The sequence below is a fragment of the Macrobrachium rosenbergii genome, chromosome 53 (genome assembly GCF_040412425.1).
Source record: "Macrobrachium rosenbergii isolate ZJJX-2024 chromosome 53, ASM4041242v1, whole genome shotgun sequence".
Classification (NCBI taxonomy): domain Eukaryota; kingdom Metazoa; phylum Arthropoda; class Malacostraca; order Decapoda; family Palaemonidae; genus Macrobrachium; species Macrobrachium rosenbergii.
Window position 1 is genome coordinate 21,595,324 of NC_089793.1, and position 23,484 is coordinate 21,618,807.

Sequence of the window (23,484 nt, forward strand, 5' to 3'; positions counted from 1 at the left end):
TCTGATGAAATATCGCAGGTCCTAAAGATATATATATATATATATATATATATATATATATATATATATATATATATATATATATATATGTGTGTGTGTATGTGTGTGGTGTGTGTGTGTATACATACATACATACATACATATATATATATATATATGTGTGTGTATGTGTGTACATACATACACACACATACATATTATATATATATATATATATATATATATATATATATATATATATATATAAAGTTCTAAAAACCTATTCCCTCTTCCTCTTCCTTCATTAAGGAAGGCATGATGAAACGAAGCTCATATATCAAGAACATATCCAGATCAAATGACGGCACTTTTTATTTGATGCCTCTTAAAAAAATCGGTTGTTTTGATCCTTCTCCCATTCCTTTCACCTCTCAGACTTGGACATTTTTTCTCGCTTCCTTATTTCCTAAGCCCTTTGATCTTCCTCGGTTCAAGAGGTAGGTCTCGCTTTACCTAGCTGTCTCGAAAGTACTTACTTTCTTTTATTTTTTTCTTTCTCCTCTTTCCTCCCACCTTAGCTGGTGTGGGACTCAGATGACAACTTGCCTCGTTTTCTGTTGAATGGAGAAAATATCCATAACTCCATAAATAACAGGTAAATATAGCCACAAAAAAAGTTAAGTATATCTTAGTTTAACCAGACCACTGAGCTGATTAACAGCTCTCCTAGGGCTGGCCCGAAGGATTAGATTTACTTTTACGTGGCTAAGAACCAATGGGTTACCTAGCAACTGAACCTACAGCTTATTGTGGAATCCGAACCACATTTATAGCGAGAAATGAATTTCTATCACCACAAACAAATTCCTTTTGTTCTTCACTGGCCGGTCGGAGATTCGAACTCGCGGCCAACAGAGTGGTAGCTGAGAACGGAACCCGCTTACCCAGCGAGGAACCTAAATATAGCCACAGCTTACATCTACCTTTTCAGGGGAGAACTGTATCATTGACAGTCCCAGGGAAATTAAATATCTCTTGCGTTTCCACGGCCTCATCCTAATCCTTATTAAAATGCAAAACCTTTCCTGTCATGCGCTTCATCCCTTTTTATATTATTACATTTACATAAAACACGGATTTATCCTACGGTCTATTCCAGAGATTTACTCTCAGTAGGCCACTTTCTGATGCTGTGATGTCTGCAAATCCTGCAAAATCTTCTTGTAATCCTTAATCACTGTTTTTATGTACATATGAGTTTTACTTCGTTATAATATGCTTAAAGATTCAGCATAGACGCATTTCCGCAGTCATATTCATATGCATACATAGCGATGTGTTTATATGTGCACCTTGAGCGACAATTACATCATCATTACGTTGAACCCTTGAACATTGTGCACTGTTTCCCCTCTCCTTTGTACACACTGTCGCTCGTCCTGCTGATTAGTGCCTTCCTCTCCATTAATTTTTCATTCTGTCTACCCAGGATATTCAAGATCTTCCTTTCCCCCACTTTTTCCTTCTTAACTTTCTTAGTATCTCAGCAGCAATATTTCTTAATGAGCCAAGATATTAATGCAGTATTGAGTAACATTTCTAAATGAGTAGACGAAACTTATTTCACTTTAAAGATTTCAAGGATTGTTTCTCTCCTTTATCTTCATCTCATTCTGCGAATACTCGTAGGAATGTAGAAAGAACCCACCCACTATAAATAGTGTCATGCATGAAACGATCACTTTATGGGGATGGCTTTGTCTCCTTCAGAAGAGTTGAGGTATAGGAAGAGCATCCATTTCCCTTTAGGAAATCTCTTCAAAATTTGAGTAGGACTTAATCTATCGCGTTATGAATACTGTTCTCATTTCCGAAGGAGCTCCTTTTGTACTTTACCCCTTGAAAGAAATGAATTCAAATCGTACTTCCGAGTTGAATTTGCGTTCTTCATTTTTACAATGTGTTTCTTTGATATTGCTTTCAATAGCTGCTTAATCGGTCTTCTGCGTCCACGATGTCCACCTGGTTAGATCAGCTTCCTGATTGTGGAATTTCTTAGCCTTCCCTTGTATTTCTTAAACCATCCAACCTCACTCTTATCAAGAGTCGATAAACAAAAGTCAGTGGACATATTTTTTTATCCTCTTTTTATATAAATACTAGTTACTGTTCCTACAGAGAGCAACAAAATGATGTCCTCCTATGCTCTTGACTTCTACATTTTAAACCCTTGCACGGGTTATTTATCCATGCAGACATGAAAGGGAGATCATTTCCATGTACTTCCTATCCTTTGCAGAGAGAATCGCTCGGAGGTACGGGCCAGGGAACAAAGACTTGCTAGAAAAGTTGCGGCACCAGAGACGCCAGGAAGTTGGGATGAACGAGATTATGAAAGAGATATTCCTGTACGCTCTGTTCATTTGGATCTTGCTCATGCTGTCTCATGGTAACAGGTAAGAGAGAGATGCTGTAGAGAGGTTGACCGTTCCCGTGTGTCTACGGGCATCTTCACACAGCGTTGGTGGAGATGCCCGGAAACTTATATATGTTGCAGGGAATATGTGAAATCAGGGATTTCGCGAAATCCCAAGGGAATATATGAAATCAGGTATTTTACGAAATCCCTAGGGAATATGTGAAATGACCAATTCGCTTAGGAACATTTGATCCCCGAGGGCTAGTAGTAAACACGGCGAAACAGTGATTCAAGCACACTTTTGTTAAGGTTCTTTCTTTTCTCCTCTCTCTCCTAACTTTTTCTCTTTTCTCTCTCTCTCTCTCTCTCTCTCTCTCTCTCTCTCTCTTTTCTTTTTCTCTTTTCAATCTAATTTCCTATATATTCTACATCACAACTCTTTCATCGTGTTTAGTACTAGTCCCCGTGGGCGTTCAAATGTGTTTCGCCGTGTTTAGTACTAGCCCCTGGGGATCAAACGCACTTAGGGACATTTGATCCTCGCAGGGGCTAGTATTAAACACGGCGAAAAAGTGTATATGAATCACTGTTTCTCCGTGTTTAGTACTAGCCCTCGGGGATCAAATGTTCCTAAGCGAATGGATCATTTCACAAATACCCTAGGGATTTCGTGAAATCCCCGATTTCACATATTCCCTGTAACATATATACAACACCATATTCATTTAATTATTACCGACTCTCTTCTCAGTTTTAATGTTTTGGTTGAACAGTTCTGAGGAAGAGTATCATGAAGAGATTTTTTAGTTTCTAAACACAGTAAATGCATCAGTGCCTCTGGAAGCTAACAGTTTTTGTGACGTTATACAGATAATGTTAACCACCCAGCGTTTGAAAGTAATTAACCTTTTCAACTGGTGCTTCTCTTTACAGGGACCCGAACGCTTTTTTGCTCCGGAGAGGATTGCACAATGCTTTCGCGTCCGATGATGGCTTCTCTTCGGTAAATTCTAGACCCCCTCTCTCTCTCTCTCTCTCTCTCTCTCTCTCTCTCTCTCTCTCCCCTGTATATATATATATATATATATATATATATATATATATATATATATATATATATATATATATATATATATATATATATATATATATATATATATATATAATGTATATATATATATTAATGTATATATATATAAATGTACATATATATGTGTAAATATGTACATATATATATATATATATATATATATATATATATATATATATATATATATAGATATATATACTAATTTAGGTAATAAAGGCACAAGTAAAAATGTCACAGGTAAAAATGGGACAAGTGAAAAAATAGGAAAAATGGCACATGGAAAAAAATATATTTATTCATCTACAATGTTTCTCCGTGTTTAGTACTATCCCCTAGGGATCAAATGCCCCTAGTGCATGTTTCGCCGTGTTTAATATTAGCCCCTCGGGGATCAGATGCACTTAGGGACATTTGATCCCCCAGGGGCTAGTACTAAACACGGCGACACATTGTAGATGAATCAATATATTTTTTCCCTTGTGCCATTTATTCTATTTTTTCACTTGTCCTGATTTTACCTGTTATTTCCTGTGACATTTTACTTGTGCCATTTTACTTTTGCCATTATTACCTAAATTATATATATATATATATATATATATATATATATATATATATATATATATATATATATATATATATATATATATATATATATATACATATATATATATATGTATATATACACACATATGTATATATATATACATATATATATATATATATATATATATATATATATATATATATATATATATATATATATATATATATGTCTGTGCCAAACATTTTAATTTTGCCATTGTTGCTGTCCATCATATATATATATTTATATATATATATATATATATATATATATATATATATATATATATATATATATATATATATATATATATATATATATGTGTGTGTGTGTGTGTGTGTGTTTTGTGCCTGTCTGTAAAATTCGAATGAAGAATGTTTGGGTGAGATACTCTTATATTCTAGTCTCTTTGTAACTAAAAAGTTTTTAAATATTCTGGGGTTGATGAGGACATTTCATCACAGTGCTTTTAATTCTACATAGTATTTTTCATTTGACAGGAAACTGGGTAATATTCATGTTTCAGAAGGTAGGAATATATTATAGGTAAATTTTTATTTTCCCATGATATCTAAAAGTTACTGAGAAGCTAGTTTCTGGCCAATTATAATTTATACTGCGCACCTTATTAGCATAAATAGTTGAGGCATTTGAGAATTGCTTGGGAAATTATAATGTACTTAAACTTCGTTAAAGCTCTTATTAACATTAATATTATTGTGTACTTTTAGTTCCCGAGCAATGTATGGAGCGCTAAACGGGTTAAAATGTATAATGTTTTTTCAAAGATATCTTGGCTTTACATATTTTAGAAAGAGTATAAAGGACAAACACGAACTGGCGACGAATTTATGTATAGTAGTTAATAATATAATTATCTGATATGGCATATTTTCATAGCGCTTTAAAATATTATTACTTTACATTTTTTTGAAACTTACGGCCTTGGACATCACTGATATAGCCAGAGGACCTAGTCTACAACTAACCAGTGACTGGAAAGAAAGATTTTTGTTACTGGATATTGTGACACTGTAAATTGAGTTCCAAAGACTAGTTTCTGGGCAGTTACTGTGAACGCTCATTGAATTCCCATGTTAAGAATAAAAATGATGGGAAATTGCCAGACAGGATACATTCCAGGTATTGTCCAAGTCATAGTTATCATTACTGGTGAAGAGAAAAACACCACTTCAGGGAGTTTTGCTGAAAGAGAAATATCTATGAAGGCCCCTGACATCTAGACAGTTTGATGATATTCAAGTAATGATAGAACGCATTATCTGAACTATTCAAACTTAATACCATCACATCTGTGAATACAAATATGCTATGAACACTATACCAGGTTTCTAGCTGCATTGCATGATGGATTTCTAGAGAAGAATCATTAACTGCAGCATTACTCATGCACAGTGAATCATGAGGTAAGAGCATGGTGCAGGATCAGCTAAATAATAAAATTAACGGTCTCCTGGTCTTCAGCCTCACGTCACACTGACTACACAGTACAGTCTTTCAAACACTAAGGTCTCTAGGGTGTGGCCAGATATAGAGAGCAGCTGAGCCAAATCTATTTAGCCACTTAAATCTTTCCCTTTACGGTAATCCCTTGCGTATGATTTTGCCTGAGACCTGTCACTTACTGTACTGCTTCTGCGATGGCTTTCCATGTCCTTGAGCGCGGTAGTTCTTTAAGAAGATGGTTTGTTTAAGAATAAAGTGAGGTTTGGCAGAGCAGATAGAAAATTATGCCACATCTCTTCGAACAAATTCTGCAGCAGGAATAGTGCCATCTGCTAACTGTAGCCGCTACAGTAAGCAGATGGCACTATTGATCTGAAAGTTAGTCTAGAACACAATACGCTACAGTGTAGCATATTGTGTTCTAGACTAACTTTCAGATCAATAGTAATAGCTAAAACCAAATTTTGAGAGCAGTACCTTAAGGAAATGCTGACAAGCTGAGTCAAGAATTGTTAAAAACACCTTGGACATCAACTTTCCGTTGCCAGAACTTATTCATATGTAAATTAGATCAAGAACATAGCCTCCCACGCGCAAGTTTTGAAGTTGATAATGAAAAAAACATCGTGATTACCTCAACTCTGAGCCATCACGAGGATTAATGGGAGAGATGATGAAAGATAGACCTGCAGAAGTTATTGATAGCTTTACGAGCATATGAATAGATATTTTTTCTGCATTGGATGAGGCAGTGACTTCTGATGCTCCCTTACTGGTATGAAATTTATTTTTGTAAAATATAGCAGTGCGACAACTCGTGCTAGATATAAAATAATTATACGAACCAGCAAAGGGAGGCACTGTGAAAGGTTCATGCACCTGATCTCTTCACTGGATGGTTCGGGAGCAGGGGCACTCATACCAGGGTTAGAACGATCGAAAGTTGATAAAAGAATGGGGATTATATTGTACTTCAAAAAACAGTAGATAAAACTTCAAACAACCCCAGGAGCTCCAAAGATCATGATTTGGGTCATCAAAGTAATAATTCCCTCCATGAGAATTCAGGGGATAAAGGCTCATATGTAAACCTTATGAGCCAGCTTTTCTTCGTGAAAGGTTAGTGTGGATGTTGATATGGATGAAAGAATGAAGTCTAAAGCTGCTGAGATTAAATCTTTGAGTAGTTTACATAATTTGTGTTATAATAAGATCTCGAAAGGTGGGAAATGTAGACATGCGAAAAAGTGTTCTGAAGGTGCCGTAGGTGGAAGAGATGACCAAAGATTTTTATGGTATGGTCCTGTTAAAGCACACTGATGACAGGCTGGTGAAAAGAGCATAATTCGGAAATGTTAGGAGGGACGAAGGCCTGTAACGTTCTGCAAAATCATGTGCAAGAGGTACTGGAAAGGAAGGGCCATAACATTCAAGTAGCAAGAGAGGCGGTGCAAGGTGGATGTGGATAGTGTGTTATGGTGTCCACTGTGCTGCTGGTGAGTCTTCTGCACAATAGTATGAAGTAGCCAATGTTGTGATGTTTTTCTGCACAGGGTTCAACCGCGATTAAGCAGCGGAATTATGAGTGTCAGTGACCGTCGTGTTGTTTATGTCTGGAGCTACCGCTCCTTAGAGAAAAAGGATTGATGTTGAATATATATATGTATATACATACATCTATATATATATATATATATATATATATATATATATATATATATATATATATATATATATATATATATATATATACTATCCCAGCCGTTCTAGTCTCCTGGTAGTGAATCATTTATCAGCTGCGATTCCTCTTCGGTGATATTCCTGAGTAGAACCTAGAGCGAACTGGATACTAAACGACATTTGCTGTTTAATAGTAATGTATATAAAATGTCACGGTGATGTGATAAAATTCATATGTATATATATTATATATATATATATGTGTGTGTGTGTGTATATATATATAGTATACATAAATAAACAGAGAGAGAGAGAGACTAATGAAAAATGCAAAAGGCTAAAGATTGACAGTGGAATATAAAGGGCACTGTATTACGTCGGTGCACTGACTACTTAATGGAGCGCAAATCATAGAAAGTGTGTCATTTGGTTCGTTCACTTTTATAGGCCTAAGCCTAACAAGAAGGGAAAGTACTATTTGCTGGGCTGTCAGAGAAACTGAGGGGCCCCAAGAACCTTTAACTGACTAACGCTTATTCATTTTTCACGACAGATAACGACAACGGACGATCTTTGGAGTTATCTGTACAATGATCTCTTCCCAAATCTGCGAGCGGATACGCTCTACAACGGAAAGCCCCCTTACGGTCTGCGTGGGTTCCTTCAAGATCACTACAACAGAATTATGGGCTACGCGACCATCAGGCAGATAAGGGCAAAGAAATCCACGTGCGAGTATGTCTTTTTATTTAGTCACCAATCTGAATTGGGGTTGCCTTTGTTTTGCTGGCGATTTAGATTCAACATCTGTTCTTTTGTCGTCCTTGAAGAACGTGAAATTTTTCATTTTTATCTATTTTTTCCTTTTGAGGCAATGTTAAGAGTGATCTATACAGGTTATCGCTAGCTCAGCTGATAAAAGCATCTTCGAATATTAAACCAGATAATTGCGTTCACTAGAGCGCGTCCTCTATCTACACCTATTGACAAGGCCAAGAGAAAGAGAGGGTCTGCTCGCTCACTTCCCCCTCCACAAATCCCCCATGTAGGCGTAGCTTTGTCTACCTCCTTACTGCGTCAGCAGGTGAATTGCCGTAATGAGCAAGTACCTTTAAGATGCGTCATCTCCTACGTAGTTACCCCAGGTGGGAGGCGACTCCACCCAGTTGGGTAGACCTTGTCTCTCTTGGCCTTGCCTGTTGTAGTATTCACCTCTTTTATCTTTCTACCACCGTCTATAACGTACTCCCAACTACTCGTATCCACTGCTTCTTTTCTTCATCCGACCATACGAGCGTTTATTTTCCCATCTTCCTGGTTTATGGGCGCCGATGACTTTGAAGTTATGAAGCCAGATAAATTCTAATCAATCAGTCAACCAGTCTACCTGGTTGCCTTTTACCCTCATAACCCTACTCTTCCTCACATTTACTGGCAACACTCTAACTGCCACTTTCAAACTCTTCCTATAGTTTCTATATTTTTTCTTCGCTATCCTAAATGAACGTTGCATTATCTTTAAATATTGGCCCCTCAACCCTCCATTCATAGCCCCCGCAATTTTGCACTCACATCTATAGTCCTTTCTCTGATTACTTACGCCATTCCATTCTCAAAGATATTGAATAGCCATGAAGATAAAACACCAGTGTCTCAGAAACCGCTTGAAACCAAACAAGGCAAAAAGGGCACACTCCCGTTATTTTCTACTCGTTCCACTTTCACCGGAAAAACCTTTAATCATTCTTGGGTAAATTACTTACAGTTACTGACACACCAGGTGTTCCTCATACTTTTCATTGTATATCGGTTTTATTTTCTTTTTAAAGTTATATATTCCTCATTTAGCTTTCTCCTCTAGAACCTTTACCCCGTCCTTGTCTTACCTTACATACCTAGTCAGCCTATTTGTGTTTCAGATGTATGCTGCAGCATCTGACTTGTAATCCCGATAACTCTTTTTTTTTCAGTTAACAGTCCTCCTTACGTCAACAGTCACTTCCACAAGCATTTTCAAATTTATGCCGTGTACTTTTGGATAGTTCAGATCCATCTGTCTTCGTCTTCAGCTATGAACGAAATTTCAAAATACTCATTCCTTCGATACAGGATGCTTTCTTTTCAAACAACACTTCCCTGTTTGCATTTTTTTTTTTTTTCAAAGGTTCGTTTCATGTATAACCTTTACCACTGCGTTTACTTGACTGAAGACCTGTTCTCCCGTAGAACTTGATCAAATTCGCTCAGATAATTTTTTTAGTTTGTAATATTTTTTTTTCTCAGTTTTTCTTGGCCACTTATTCAGTCTCATGTACAATGCACATGATCTTTAGTTCTGTCAAGTGACTTCCCCTTAAACGATCTATTTTTTTTTTTCTATTTTCTTCACTAAACATCGCGTATTGTCATCACACCAATTAGTATGTTTCCTCTCTGTTCTTCTCACCATATATGCGCAAAACGATCTATTTTTCTGGTTTTTTTTATTTTTTTTTTTTACTAAACATCGCATATTGTCATCACACCAATTAATTTATTTCCTCTGTGTTCTTCTCACCATATATGCGCAAAACGATCTATTTTTCTGTTTTTTTTTTTATTTTATTTATTTTTTACTAAACAACGCGTATTGTCATCACACCAATTAGTATGTTTCCTCTCTGTTTTTCTCACCATGTATGCGCAAAACGATCTATTTTTCTGTTTTTTTTTTTTCTTTTTCTTTTGACTAAACATCGCATATTGTCATCACACCAATTAATATGTTTCCTCTCTATTCTTCTCACCATATACGCGCAAAAATCCCCTTCTGATATCACGATCCTAAGGATGAAATGTGTACCGTCGCATACAACTTCCAGGTCATTAAATATAGACAAGTGATGTGTTAGAGGATCAAGCGATGAGTGATATCTGACGCCACGACTGTGTAATGACATCCTTGTCACATGATATAGGGGCCAAATTGGATCACGTGTATGGCCTAAAAACACAATCTTTTCCACTGCGTCTTACGGGAATTATTCTGTGTTTTATATGCAGCCAGCATATAAGGATGAATGATAGTGTTCTTGTAGGTTTAATCCCACCAATGAGGGTTTAACGGCCATGTTGAAACGAAGCTGGTGCATTTCTAGAAGACGTGCTTTAGTTTATGCTTGTGGTGATAATGCGGAATAAACTTTAACCCTCTTGCACCATAATCTTCCTTCTGGCTCAAAATATGAATATATATATATATATATATATATATATATATATATATATATATATATATATATATATATATATATATATATATATATATATATATATATATGTATTATATATATGTATACATAATATATATATAAATATAGATATATATATATATATATATATATATATATATATATATATATATATATATATATATATATATATATATATATCTATATATATATGCATACATACATACTTTTATATATATATATATATATATATATATATATATATATATATATATATATATATCTACATATAATTCGTATATCACACATCACTACATATGAAAAAAAATAAGGGACAGGTTTTATGGACTTTATTTCCAAGCCAGTAACGAAGGACTGGTACATACACAACCGTGGAGACTACAAATCCGCACCTGATAGGTGATAAAGGTGAGGGGCGGCAAAACTCATCAGTGTTAGTTCCCCCGTACGATGTTTATTTGTAAACAGTACATATATGGAATGAGTCTCTTTTTACCTAATTGTCAATCGAACTTCTTTGATTTTTGGAATCTATGTATACCTTAGTTTAACCAGACCACTGAGCTGATTAACAGCTCTCCTAGGGCTGGCCCGAAGGATTAGACTCATTTTACGTGGCTAAGAACCAATTGGTTACCTGACAACGGGACCTACAGCTTATTGTGGAATCCGAACCACATTATAGCGAGAAATGAATTCCTATCATCAGAAATAAATTCCTCTAATTCTTCATTGGCCGGCCGGAGACTCGAACTCGGGCCTGGAAGAGTGCTACCAAGAACTCTACCGACTCGTCCAACGTGGAACTAAGATTTGTATTTACACATATAAGGAATGGCCCCCATTATTTTAAGCAAAAGTTTTACTAATCATCAGAATCCCTCCATATTTCCAAAGCTATAAAAAAAATAGCACTCTGAAGGAAACGATGAAATCTGTTGCTGTTGCCTACTGCTTACATATCTGTGGTTGTATATGTCTGTCCACACTGTCCGTGAAATATATATTGTGATTTCTACCACTAGCATTAATGAGTTTTTGTTGCCTCTCCCCCTCTGACACGTATCGAACGGGTTTGCACGTTTGTCCTCACTTTCTATGTAGTATATGCTGTATATTGTGGTTTCTACTACAATGTATTAGTCCTTCATTAATGGTTTGGAAATAAAGTCGAAACCGATCAGGACCTGCACCTTGGCTCTTATTTTTTCACTGGTGGTGATGTGTGATATACAGTATATATATATATATATATATATATATATATATATATATATATATATATATATATATATATATATATATATATATATACAGTATATACATACATCTATATATATAACATATATAAATAAATTACTGTATGTATATATATATATATATATATATATATATATATATATATATATATATATATATATATATATATATATATATATATATATATACACACACATAATCTTTACTACTTGCAGTGTGCAGCTACCATGAGGGATGTTGTTGATCACTGCAGCGATTTTCACGAGTATCCGCAACGAGGACAGTGAGCACTATTGCATCAAGTGGATAAAACCCACACCAGAGACCATCAACACAACCCAGTGTCAGACAAGAGAGTTCAGGTAATATTCCATTCGATCATCGATTGCTTTCTGACAAATAAATTTTCCCTGAAAAATAAATTACTGCTTGCTTGATATTTCATTTTCGTTTACTGAGTTTTGTTGTTATTTTTCTTTTTTTTTTCGAGGTAATTGGTAGGGGAGAATATGCATTACGGTCGTCTATGGACTGAGTCGTTTTTTACTTAATTGTTAATTGATCTTCTTTGATTTTTTAAATCACTTTATTGTTGTATATATATATATATATATATATATATATATATATATATATATATATATATGCAAATAAAGGCCCCAATATTTTACTAAAGCAAGAATTTTTGCTAATTATATATCTGAATCTCTTCACATCTCCAAAGCCTGTACAGTACTCTGAGGGAAAAGATGAAATCTGTTGTGGTTGTTCCATATATTCTCTTTCGCCAACAGCTGCTTCAGCCAGTAACTCATGACTGTCATCAGTGGTCTGGTACAATTGCCAACAGCTTTCAGTCGACTGTCAAACATGCCAAGAAACATGCCAGCGCCATCCTGGGCCAAAGTATTTTTAATTTAATTTATTATATTTTAAAAATGGCACTTGGCATGTTTCTCGACTGAAAAGCTCAATTGATCTCCAGTTGAGCTATACTCCAATATATAGATGAATACAGTCAGCAGTAACAGATCACAGTAAGAACTTGAGTAAAAAGAAAAATTAATAAAGAGATCTCACAGATCAGAAAATTAGAGAGGTGGGGCCTTGAATAGTGGGACACATAAATATATATATCATACAAAATATATATATATATAGTACAATATATATATATATATATATATATATATATATATATATATATATATATATATATATATATATATATATATATATTTATATATTTATATATATATATATATATATATATATATATATATATATATATATGTATATATATATATATATATATATATATATATATATATATATATATATATATATATATATATATATATACATATGTAATTACAATTGCCATGCCTCTTAACTTCTCCGAATTCTTTTCGCATTTTGGATACGCTTGTCACTACAAAGCCTTAAGATCCAAGTGCAAGAAATATGAAGAAATTATAATGTCCGTTACCGGCGAACGAACCCAGGTTCTAGAATCACAACTTGGTCGGCAGCGTGACCTAGTCGTGATTATGGAACCTGGTTCGTTTCCCGCTACCGGACATCATAGTCTGTCCATATTTCTTGCACTTGAATCTTAAGGCTTTGTAGTGACATTCGTATCAAAAAGCACAAAGAATTCGAGAGTTAAGAGGGCATTTAATATTACAATACATATGTATCTGGTAAAAAGTGAACAGTAGATTCTGCATATACATAAAGCACACACACATATATATATATATATATATATATATATATATATATATATATATATATGTGTGTGTGTGTGTGTATGTGTGTGTGTGTGTGTGTGTATGTATATATATACTATATATGTGTGTGTGCATATATATGTGTGTGCGTGTGTTTAATTCAGAATGCACTCGTCAATGACTTTTCTCACAGATATTCCACTGCTAAGGAACTGCAAGGATTTCCCAAGTGGGGGAAGTTAGACTGGTACAGTGGAGGTGGGTATGTGATCCATCTACAAGGACCAAGTAAACAGTTGCAGGATAGGTTTATGGAACTTCAGGATTATATGTGGATTGACAACCACACTAGAGCTGTTCTCATCGAGTTTTCAACTTACAATGCTGGTGTAAGACTTTTGCTTTTGTATCGTTTATGATGATTGGAATAATAGTAATTACTTTATCATCATTCTTTCATTTTAGTATTTATAATATATTATAGTTACAATGATAATAATAATAATAATTACATATTTTTATTATTATTATTAGTTTAAGTTACTGTATTTTTAAGAATTTCTGCTTCCAAGAAATGAACTCATAGTTCGAGGAATTTATCATTGCAAGTCAAGATACCAAACCGTCTACACATACAAATTGAGTAACAAAGAGTCCAAATGGCTCCCACGAGGAGCAAGAGTAGAGCCGGTTTTGGTTTAAGAATCTGTTGGATCCAAACTGAAATATCAAGTCTGTTGTCAAATTTGTTGAGTGTCCGGTAAAATAAGAAACCAGTGCAGTAAGAAAAGAGAACCTCAGTTAATATGGCTTTGTTGAAACAACATTAGTGATCTGAAAGAATAGACTAAAATGTCGAATGGGCAGTGAAAGTGTAATATATTCTAAGTAGATTTATACTAATAGTAGCTAAATTGGGATCTACCAAAGTCAGGCAAAAATGGTTGACAATTTTTGTTCATATTTTCACCATTTCCTGTGGCACTGCTGTTGTTCAGTCTGAATAACACTCGTACTATGTATTGCAGGTGAACCTTTTTGGGACGGGTGTCCTTATGGCCGAGTATACCCCGGGTGGAGGAATTACCCCAACACACAGGTATGTATGATGTATACGTTTGGATTTTTCAGTGACTTATTTGTTTATGAAACGAAACATTGCCCTGTCATGGACACTTAATTTATCCTGTCTGTGGTTTATTCTTTTTTTCTCTGATATGTATACATATACACAAACAGGATACACACAAACACACACGCATATATATATATATATATATATATATATATATATATATATATATATATATATATATATATATATATATATATATATATATATATATATATAATTTATATATATATATATATATATATATATATATATAAATTTACTAGTAACTTTTTACCATGTACATTTTGCCCATTTTAGAGGGGGCATCGCCATTAGTGTAGAATTCTCCGGCTTTTAGCGAATCTCTAGAGATGTGGTTGCTAGTCCCATGCGTCTCCCTTGACCCAGATAGTTCGACCGGTGCTCTGCCACTGAACAATCTCTCTCTCTCTCTCTCTCTCTCTCTCTCTCTCTCTCTCTCTCTCTACGCCTTTAAGTAAGCATTATTTTTTCATGGTTTGCCCTTTCTAGGGTGTTTTTTGGCAGTTTTAGTACGAGGATATGTCTAGTATGTGAGTATATGTGCGCGACAGTTTAAAATGTTTTGTGTATATATAGTACTGTACCCTTTAACTGCGTCAGCAGACAGACAGTTCATTATCCATAATTGGAATTTGCCATCTGTGAATTAAGGCTTTGCATTCCCTTTCAGGTTCGAGGGAATACGGCTCCTGAATCACCAATCCAACTTCGGGGCATTCATCATAGTTTGCGAAGTCGTGTTCATTCTATTCATCATTTTTTATACGGTGCGTGAGATCCTCGCGATGTACAAAATGGGCAGAGCTTACTTCAGAAACTATTGGTCATACGCAGAGATCGCCATCATCGTCGCCTCATACTCCATGATGGTCGTATACGGTCTCAGGTAAAGGACAACAGTTATTCCCTTCATTCTAAGTTGTACAAATTAGATCCACAAAATTTTTCGTGTTGTTATTATTGCGAGCTTGTTGGCGCTCGCTACGCGCGCTGGAACCAGGGGCTGCTGCCTCCCCTACCCTCCCGGTCCCCTATGTACCCCGCCCACACCCGGGCTGGACAAACAGGTTTGCAGGAGGAGGGTGGCTGTCTCCCTTACCCTTCCGTTCCCCTACATACCCTGCCCACATCCAGGGTGGACAAACAGGTTTACAGGAGGAGGGTGGATGTCTCCACTACCCTCGTTCCCCCTACCTACCCTGCCCACACCCGCGGCGGACAAACGGATTTACAGGAGGATGGTGGATGCCTCCTCTACCCTCCCGTTCCCTTACCTACCACACCTTACCTGGGGTGGACGTACCAGTTTGCAAGGGGTGGGTGGCTGTGTCATGTTTCCCCTACTGTTACCTGGGTGAAGACAAATAGGATTAGACCTTCTCGGATTGTATTATTATTATTATTATTATTATTATTATTATTATTATTATTATTAGTATTATTATTATTATTATTATTATTAACGACTGCAGCCATCTAATAACCACCCAGCCAATCTTCTCCGCTGAGTCGACGGGTTCTGGCAAATGTGTAAACAATAGAAAATTATACCTGCTGTTTGTCAACAAGTTAAATTCCGCCTTCTTGAATTTGAGAAATATGTAGAATAAGCATCCTTTATGTCATAAGGATGTTATCAGCACGCAAATGCAAGAGTATTTTAAGTCCAAGTGGCTTAGAAAAATTAATTATACGTACAGCGTTATTTTAACTGTGCGTTTTGGTATACTTTCTTAGATTATCGTATTTAATGAAAGATGTACCCTTCAAATCGCAATTACATACGAAGCTGGAGTTGAGAACTAAAATAAAAGATACGTCATTATTTACGACACTCTATCAAACTGATTTCTTTCTCGGATTCTATGAGGCTTGATATACACGTCCAAGTGAATACGCTCGAGAATAGAGCAGCCGTTTAGCTATCAGTAATGAGAAGCAAATATTGATTCTAAAGTAATGCTAATATTAGGAATTCCCTCCGGTACGGAAACACGGGTGTACTGTATATAAATTGCTCATCTTGCAGCCATTTGAAATGCAAATAAACATGTTCACTCAAAGACCGATTTCCCTTAAAACACACACACTGAATCTAGAAAGTTTTTCCCCTTACGCAATAACCCGAAATTTTTTCCGAAATATTCCGAACTTCGCCCTGAGCAAACATCTGCTTGAAAAAGGAGGTTTGAACTGAGTGAGGAAGAAGAGAGGGAAGAGGTTGGATAGACGGAGGAGGAGGAGGAGGAGGAGGAGGAGGAGGAGGAGGAAGAGGAGGAGAGCTTAAAAAAACGGAGTAGGTAACGAGAAGAAGAAAAAGAAGAAAAAGGGAGTGACTTCAAAGAGTTATTCCAAAGAACGATTCTCTTTTCCTTCAGATATAAGGCAACCAGAGACGTCCTGGAAGTCTTCAAAAACACGTACGGGAATGGCTACGTGAACCTGACCTACGCAGCCATCTTGAACGAATTCTATCTGTACCTCGTCTCCTTCATAGGCTTCGTCGGCAGTTTGAAGTTCATCAAGTTGCTGAGATTCAACAAGAAGATCGGTGAGTTCTTCGGACTTTGAGAGCGAATTTCTGAAACCATAACTGTTTGATAAATAAAGTTTGCATTGCAGGTCATGGAGATAGCAAAAGACCATATCGGGGTGTAGCATTTTATATGATTTGTATATACACCTCTGTGGGTGTGTCTGTGTCTTTGCATGTATAGGCACACATTGTGTATATATGTGTGTGTGTGCGTATATGTATATATATATATATATATATATATATATATATATATATATATATATATATATATATATATATAATGCAAAACACGTATAAAAGTACAGAGAAACTAAATTTTAGATCATTGAAAACTTAATCAGTCTATCTTATCACTGAAATTATATCTATGCATGATACCAGACTTTTTTAAGAACTCATATTGGAAATTTTTTATCATTCATTTTTCTAACAAAAATTTTACAATTAAGAACATATTCCTTACCCTCCATACAAATGTTTGCAATGCCAGAAAACTGCGTGCGTATGATGCCATGAATAAATTCCTGTGGTGTATTCGAGGAGAAAGCAGGAATTCCTAGTATTCCAGAATGGATATCATTCCTTTTACAGTAAACTTCAGTCAAAAACTTGTTATTGATAATTTTAGTATCGATATCTAAGAAGTGTTTTTATAAGGTCATTATTGCATGAGAACCTTCAGAGTACTCGTGGATATATTAAATTTAGAACACATATAATTTACCTTACATATATACCACCAAAAATTTCATAAATGTCCCTACTATATATATATATATATATATATATATATATATATATATATAATATATATATATATATATATATATATATATATATATATATATATATATATATATATATATATGTATATATATGATTTCAAATTGTAACGATATAATCATTCTCTTTGCACTGCATGTGTCTAAGCATAAACAAAAGTCAGTGGTAATATTGTAAAAATTGTAGAGAAGTTTTATACAGTATATATATATATATATATATATATATATATATATATATATATATATATATATATATAATATATATATACGTATACATAATTATATATATGTATTTGCCCATGTGTAAACATATATACGTATATATACATGAGAATGCATGTATATGTGCATATAAAACCTTAGTGCATACTCATGTTCTATGTTCCTGAGTTATTGGAAACATTATCTCTCACAGATCTTTTACGCATGCAGAGCTCAGTCACTGACGCCTGTCTTCCCATATTCTCCCAGGAGTCTTATCAGTGACCCTGAGGCAGTGCTGGGACGACCTCGCCGGCTTCCTGGTGGCGTTCTTCTTGTGTTTCTTCTCGTTCGTCAACTTGTTTTACCTTCTCCTCAACATGTACATCGAAGATTTCCGCAACTTCGTCTCATCCGTCGAAACGTGTTTCAGTATGATGCTGGGTAAATATCGTCCTAGGAATCTCTTGCACTTTGTGGGCAAAGATTCCACCGTTTTCCTGCCAGGTACTCGACAGATGGTGTAGGTACTGCTAAATTGAGATCTATTTTCCAAGAGTTTAGATTGTTGTAAAGGTGGGTTTTTTTTTTATCTCATTCTGCTTTCTTATGGTATGTTACTGTAGTATGTTTAATTCAGTAATGTTATTATTATTATTATTATTATTATTATTATTATTATTATTATTATTACATCTGACATTTTCGTTTTCCTGTCTTTATTTTGGGTATAAATAGTTCTTTAAGCTTTGATCTTATCCAAATGCAGTAGAAGGAAAGAGGTATTTGTGGTTTATTTTTGAAAATACAAACATCACGGGAATGTGACCAGTAGAATCTATATTATTATTATTATTATTATTATTATTATTATTATTATTATTATTATTATTATCATTATTAAAAAATACTCTTAGTAGCATGAGTCTTAAAATGGAAAAATAAATCCACAGTTATATATTATTACATATATTAAAAGATAAAAATGCACAGATAGCTTTCGGGAATCTGTTCGGGGAACCGAAAGCTATCTGTACAGTTTTATCTTTAAATATAATATCATACTCTATAATGGAGTTGTTTCTCATTATTATTTAATTATTATTATTATTATTTATTATTATTATTATTATTGTGTGTTATTATTATTATTCAGGTAAATTCGAGTTTGACGAGATGAGGGAAGTGTCAATCCTGGTTCCATTGATGTTCTTCGTGTTCGTGGTCCTGAATTCGTGGGTCCTCATTAACCTTCTCTTGACTGTGATCATCCAGGCATTTATTGAAGTAAGATGAGGTTTCCATGACTTTCACTTTACCTGTTCTGCTTCCTCTTCTATTTACATAATCTGTTCATTACTGTTATCAGATCTAATTCAGTATACACCACAACTAATGATTGTATATGTATATATATGTGTGTGTGTATATATATATATATATATATATATATGTATATATATATATATATATATATATATATATATATATATATATATATATATATATATATATATATATATATATATATATATATATATATATATATCATATTATCAGATGCCCAATTTAATACTACCCTATACAGTTAATGACATAATCTTTTGAAGCCTCCAATTAAGAAAAATGTTTCAGTTAATGTTAAATAAATCATTTTGCATTGTGAAGCATAATTTTTTCCTCCCACTAAAACTTGTATATAATGTATATATAATACATTTATATATATATATATATATATTTTATATATATATATATAGCTTATATATATATATACATGTATATATATATATATATATATATAATATATATATATATATATATTAGGAAAATACATAAAAACTTAAAAATTTAAGTGACATATATCCCTAGTTTTCGAATCATGGTGTATTATCAGCAGAAAAGATCATTCCGTGCATGGATTAAAAAAAAAGCAGAAATGCGTGCAAACTTAAATTCAAGTGACATATATCCTAATTTCAAAAGATCACGAGACTGTATTATCGGCAGAATAAGATAATTACGAACAGAGGAATAATAAAAAAGCGTAAAAAAAAACGAAGATATGCTGATTGCCCATTCCATTCTTCTTCATCCCTGCGTCGTCCAGATAAAGCACGACATGTTGAAGCAACCGAACGAATACGAAATCGTGGATTTCGTGTGGGGTCGCTTCAAAACCTTCATTGGCTTGCAAGGGCTGCAGAGGGCCCAGTTAAAGAGTGGAAGGATGATTGGCGCCAACAACAAGGACCCCTCTCAGGACAGCGCCGAGGAAAAGCTCGAGGATCTCCCTGAAAAAGTGGACAAGTAATTACAAGACAGACAGATAACCATTTTGATTAGACAGACAGACAGAGAGGAGAGAGGGAGACATGAGAGAGAGAGATAGGTTGAAAAGCTGGGAAGAGAGAGCTAGGAAGGGGACGGCTGGAGAGAGAGAGAGAGAGACGGCTGGGAAGGAGAAGATAGGTTGCAGGGAGAGAGGAGAGAGAGGGGAGGCTGGGAAGAGAGAGAGAGAGAGAGAGAGAGAGAGAGAAAAGGGGAGAGAGGTGAGAGAGAGAGAGAGGGAGAGAGGGAGAAGAGACGGCTGGGGAAAGAAGAAGAGGGGGAAAGAGACGTTAGATTAGACAGAAACAGAAGGCTATTTTTATATTCATATATGAAAGAAGTATTTAGATTTATATATATATATATATATATATATATATATATATATATATATATATATATATATATATATATATATATACAGTATATGTATGTAAGTATATAAATATATATATATATATATATATATATATATATATATATATATATATATATATATATATATATATATATATATATATATATATATATATATATATATTAACAAGTTTCAACCAGGAAGGTTAAAACATTGAGATGCTAAAATTAACAATCCATGGTCAAGACATGGTCAAGACATGTGGAATGGCTGCAACCATGTCTCAGTTATCGAACGAAGAAAGTGCTTGGCATCTCATCGTTCACTCTTTCCTTCGTAACTGCTAACTTTTGTTCGTATAATCATCACGTTTTGCCTTTTCGTGATTTAAAATCAAACTTTTATACACATAGTGCATATGTGTATATATATACTGTATATATATATATAATATATATATATATATATATATATATATATATATATATATATATATATATATATATATATATATATATATATATACTGTATATATATGTATATATATACATATATATATAAGGTGTATGTGGGTGATGCTTCTAGTATGTTGTTATTAGTTTGCACCCTGTAGAGGCAATGCTATTTGGAATTAGACAATGTCAGAGGTAATCACTTATACATGTTCTCGTAAGTGCAAGAGACTGGACCTCCCATGACTGTGTCAAACATAAAATATAAGATTGATGGAACATCGTTTCACAATAAAAAGATTAAAGCCTTATAATCCAAGACACCGAAAACAGATCTATCTTTCGGTGGTCTCGTATAAACCACAGCCCCATGAAACTTTAACCACGGTCCGGTGGTGGCCTGTCCTATATCGTTGCAGAAGCACGATTATAGCTATTACAACCTTAAATAAATACAAAAAAACTACTGGGGCTAGAAGGGCTGCAATTTGGTGTTTGATGATTGGGGTCGATGATCGCTTGCCAATTTGCAGCCCTCCTAGCCTCAATGGATTTAAATCTGAGGCGGAGAGAAAAAATGCGAATTGACAGAAAACTGAAAATCAAAATTATCTTCCCGGTGATTGGCTCCACAATATTTTCATGCTCAACTCATCCTTTTAATTTATCCTCTTTTTCTCTCTGAAGCGAGTCTTTTGGGATGACCTTGGAGACGGATTTTCTAATATTTATGTTCATAACATGACAGCTATTTTTTTTCAAGGAATATTGTTACTATTTCATTCTAGGGTTTTGCAAAGCAATCTTACGATCATCCAGGAAAGTAACCTTATCTGATGTTCATAAATTGGTGAGGAGGCGAAAGTGCAGTCATCATTAATATAATGTTAATAAAGAAGCTTACTCATGATAATTTCGAATGATTAAACTCACATCATAAAAGCTGACCAATCAGGGAAAGTAAGAGAACTAGAGAAAAAAATCATTTATTTCATAACTAAAAATAGGATATGAAAGAATATAGGAATTAAGCCAAAGGCCAAGCACTGGGACCTATGAGGTCATTCAGCGCTAAACAAATTGACAGGGAAGGGACAGAAAGGTGTGCGCGGGAGAAAACCTCGCAGTTGCACTGAATCAATTGTTAGGAGAGGGGTGGGGTAAGATGGAAGAAAGAGATTACGAACGGAGATACAGTAAAAAGGAATAAAGGGGTTGCAGCTTGGGGCCGAAAGACAGCATATGAACAAGCCCAGATTAAATAAAGTCAAAATCACTTCCTTTACTTGACAGGTTTCTGGAGTACATCAATGCCATATACTTCGACGGGAGCCTCGATTACCACAACAAGTCGAGTCTTGCGTCAGCCTACAGCATGAAGCCCATCTGTGCCAGCGGCCTCCCGAAGGGAGGAGGCGTCAGTGACTCCGCTGCTGGCATATGGCCGCAGACAAAGAGCCACTTCGGTGTCAGACATTCCTCAAACACAAATGGTGATGGCGGCGGCGGCGGACGATGGGCAGGAGCCGAAGACGATATCGATTACAGCAGCAGGTTGATGGCGAGGAAGGCAAAGAAAAAAGCCGATCCAGAAGGCGAAATTAGCTATAGTGGACCCAGAGTGTCTAACAAATTCCAGGTAGGAGCTGGAGATGACGTTCTCATCGCCATCATTTTTATCGTGATTCTCTAAGCTTTCACGAAACTGCCAGTTTTGAAGTATGCTCAGTTACTCTTCTGAGGTCGATTTATAAATGTTATATATCGTTTTATTTCTCTTGCAGGCAGAGCTTGATGACTTTTAAAAGCAGCGTCAGGACCTCCAATCAAAAACGACTTTTCACCGGTAAAGGATATTGTTGGGACAATGACAAAGTAATGAAAATGCGACCAACTTTATGATAACAGATTCATTACTGATAATTGTTTATTTCCTTTAGGGATCATATACTACACTTGTTTCCTTATGAGTCGTTATAATCACACCATCGTTTAGAAAGATCCTGGCAAAGATATTTTAAAGTAGAGGGGGGACAAAGCCAAGTAAATCCTTACCCAAATTTCAAAGTTTTGGTACTTTTGAGTCTGCTTACTGTTCTGTCCTGCAGTGTGTAATGGTAACTAATACCTCTTCAAATAATAATATGGACACCAAAAATCGTCTCTCACAAATTTCACTCAAATCATCAATAACAGG

At 34.8% G+C, this 23,484-nt stretch overlaps 1 protein-coding gene across 1 annotated transcript in view; it reads left to right on the plus strand.

Moving 5' to 3' along the window:
• The window catches only part of LOC136834061 (location of vulva defective 1-like), an 80,260-nt gene extending 57,280 nt beyond the window's left edge, over positions 1 to 22,980 (plus strand). Inside the window, 15 exon segments of the mRNA XM_067096317.1 lie at positions 2,281 to 2,435; positions 3,332 to 3,379; positions 6,399 to 6,403; positions 6,449 to 6,483; positions 7,775 to 7,956; positions 8,182 to 8,366; positions 11,986 to 12,094; positions 13,659 to 13,854; positions 14,494 to 14,564; positions 15,292 to 15,507; positions 17,000 to 17,172; positions 18,417 to 18,590; positions 19,303 to 19,433; positions 20,257 to 20,456; positions 22,581 to 22,980. Coding sequence (XP_066952418.1) covers positions 2,281 to 2,435; positions 3,332 to 3,379; positions 6,399 to 6,403; positions 6,449 to 6,483; positions 7,775 to 7,956; positions 8,182 to 8,366; positions 11,986 to 12,094; positions 13,659 to 13,854; positions 14,494 to 14,564; positions 15,292 to 15,507; positions 17,000 to 17,172; positions 18,417 to 18,590; positions 19,303 to 19,433; positions 20,257 to 20,456; positions 22,581 to 22,980 — 2,280 coding nt within the window.
• The last annotated feature ends 504 nt before the right edge of the window (positions 22,981 to 23,484 follow it).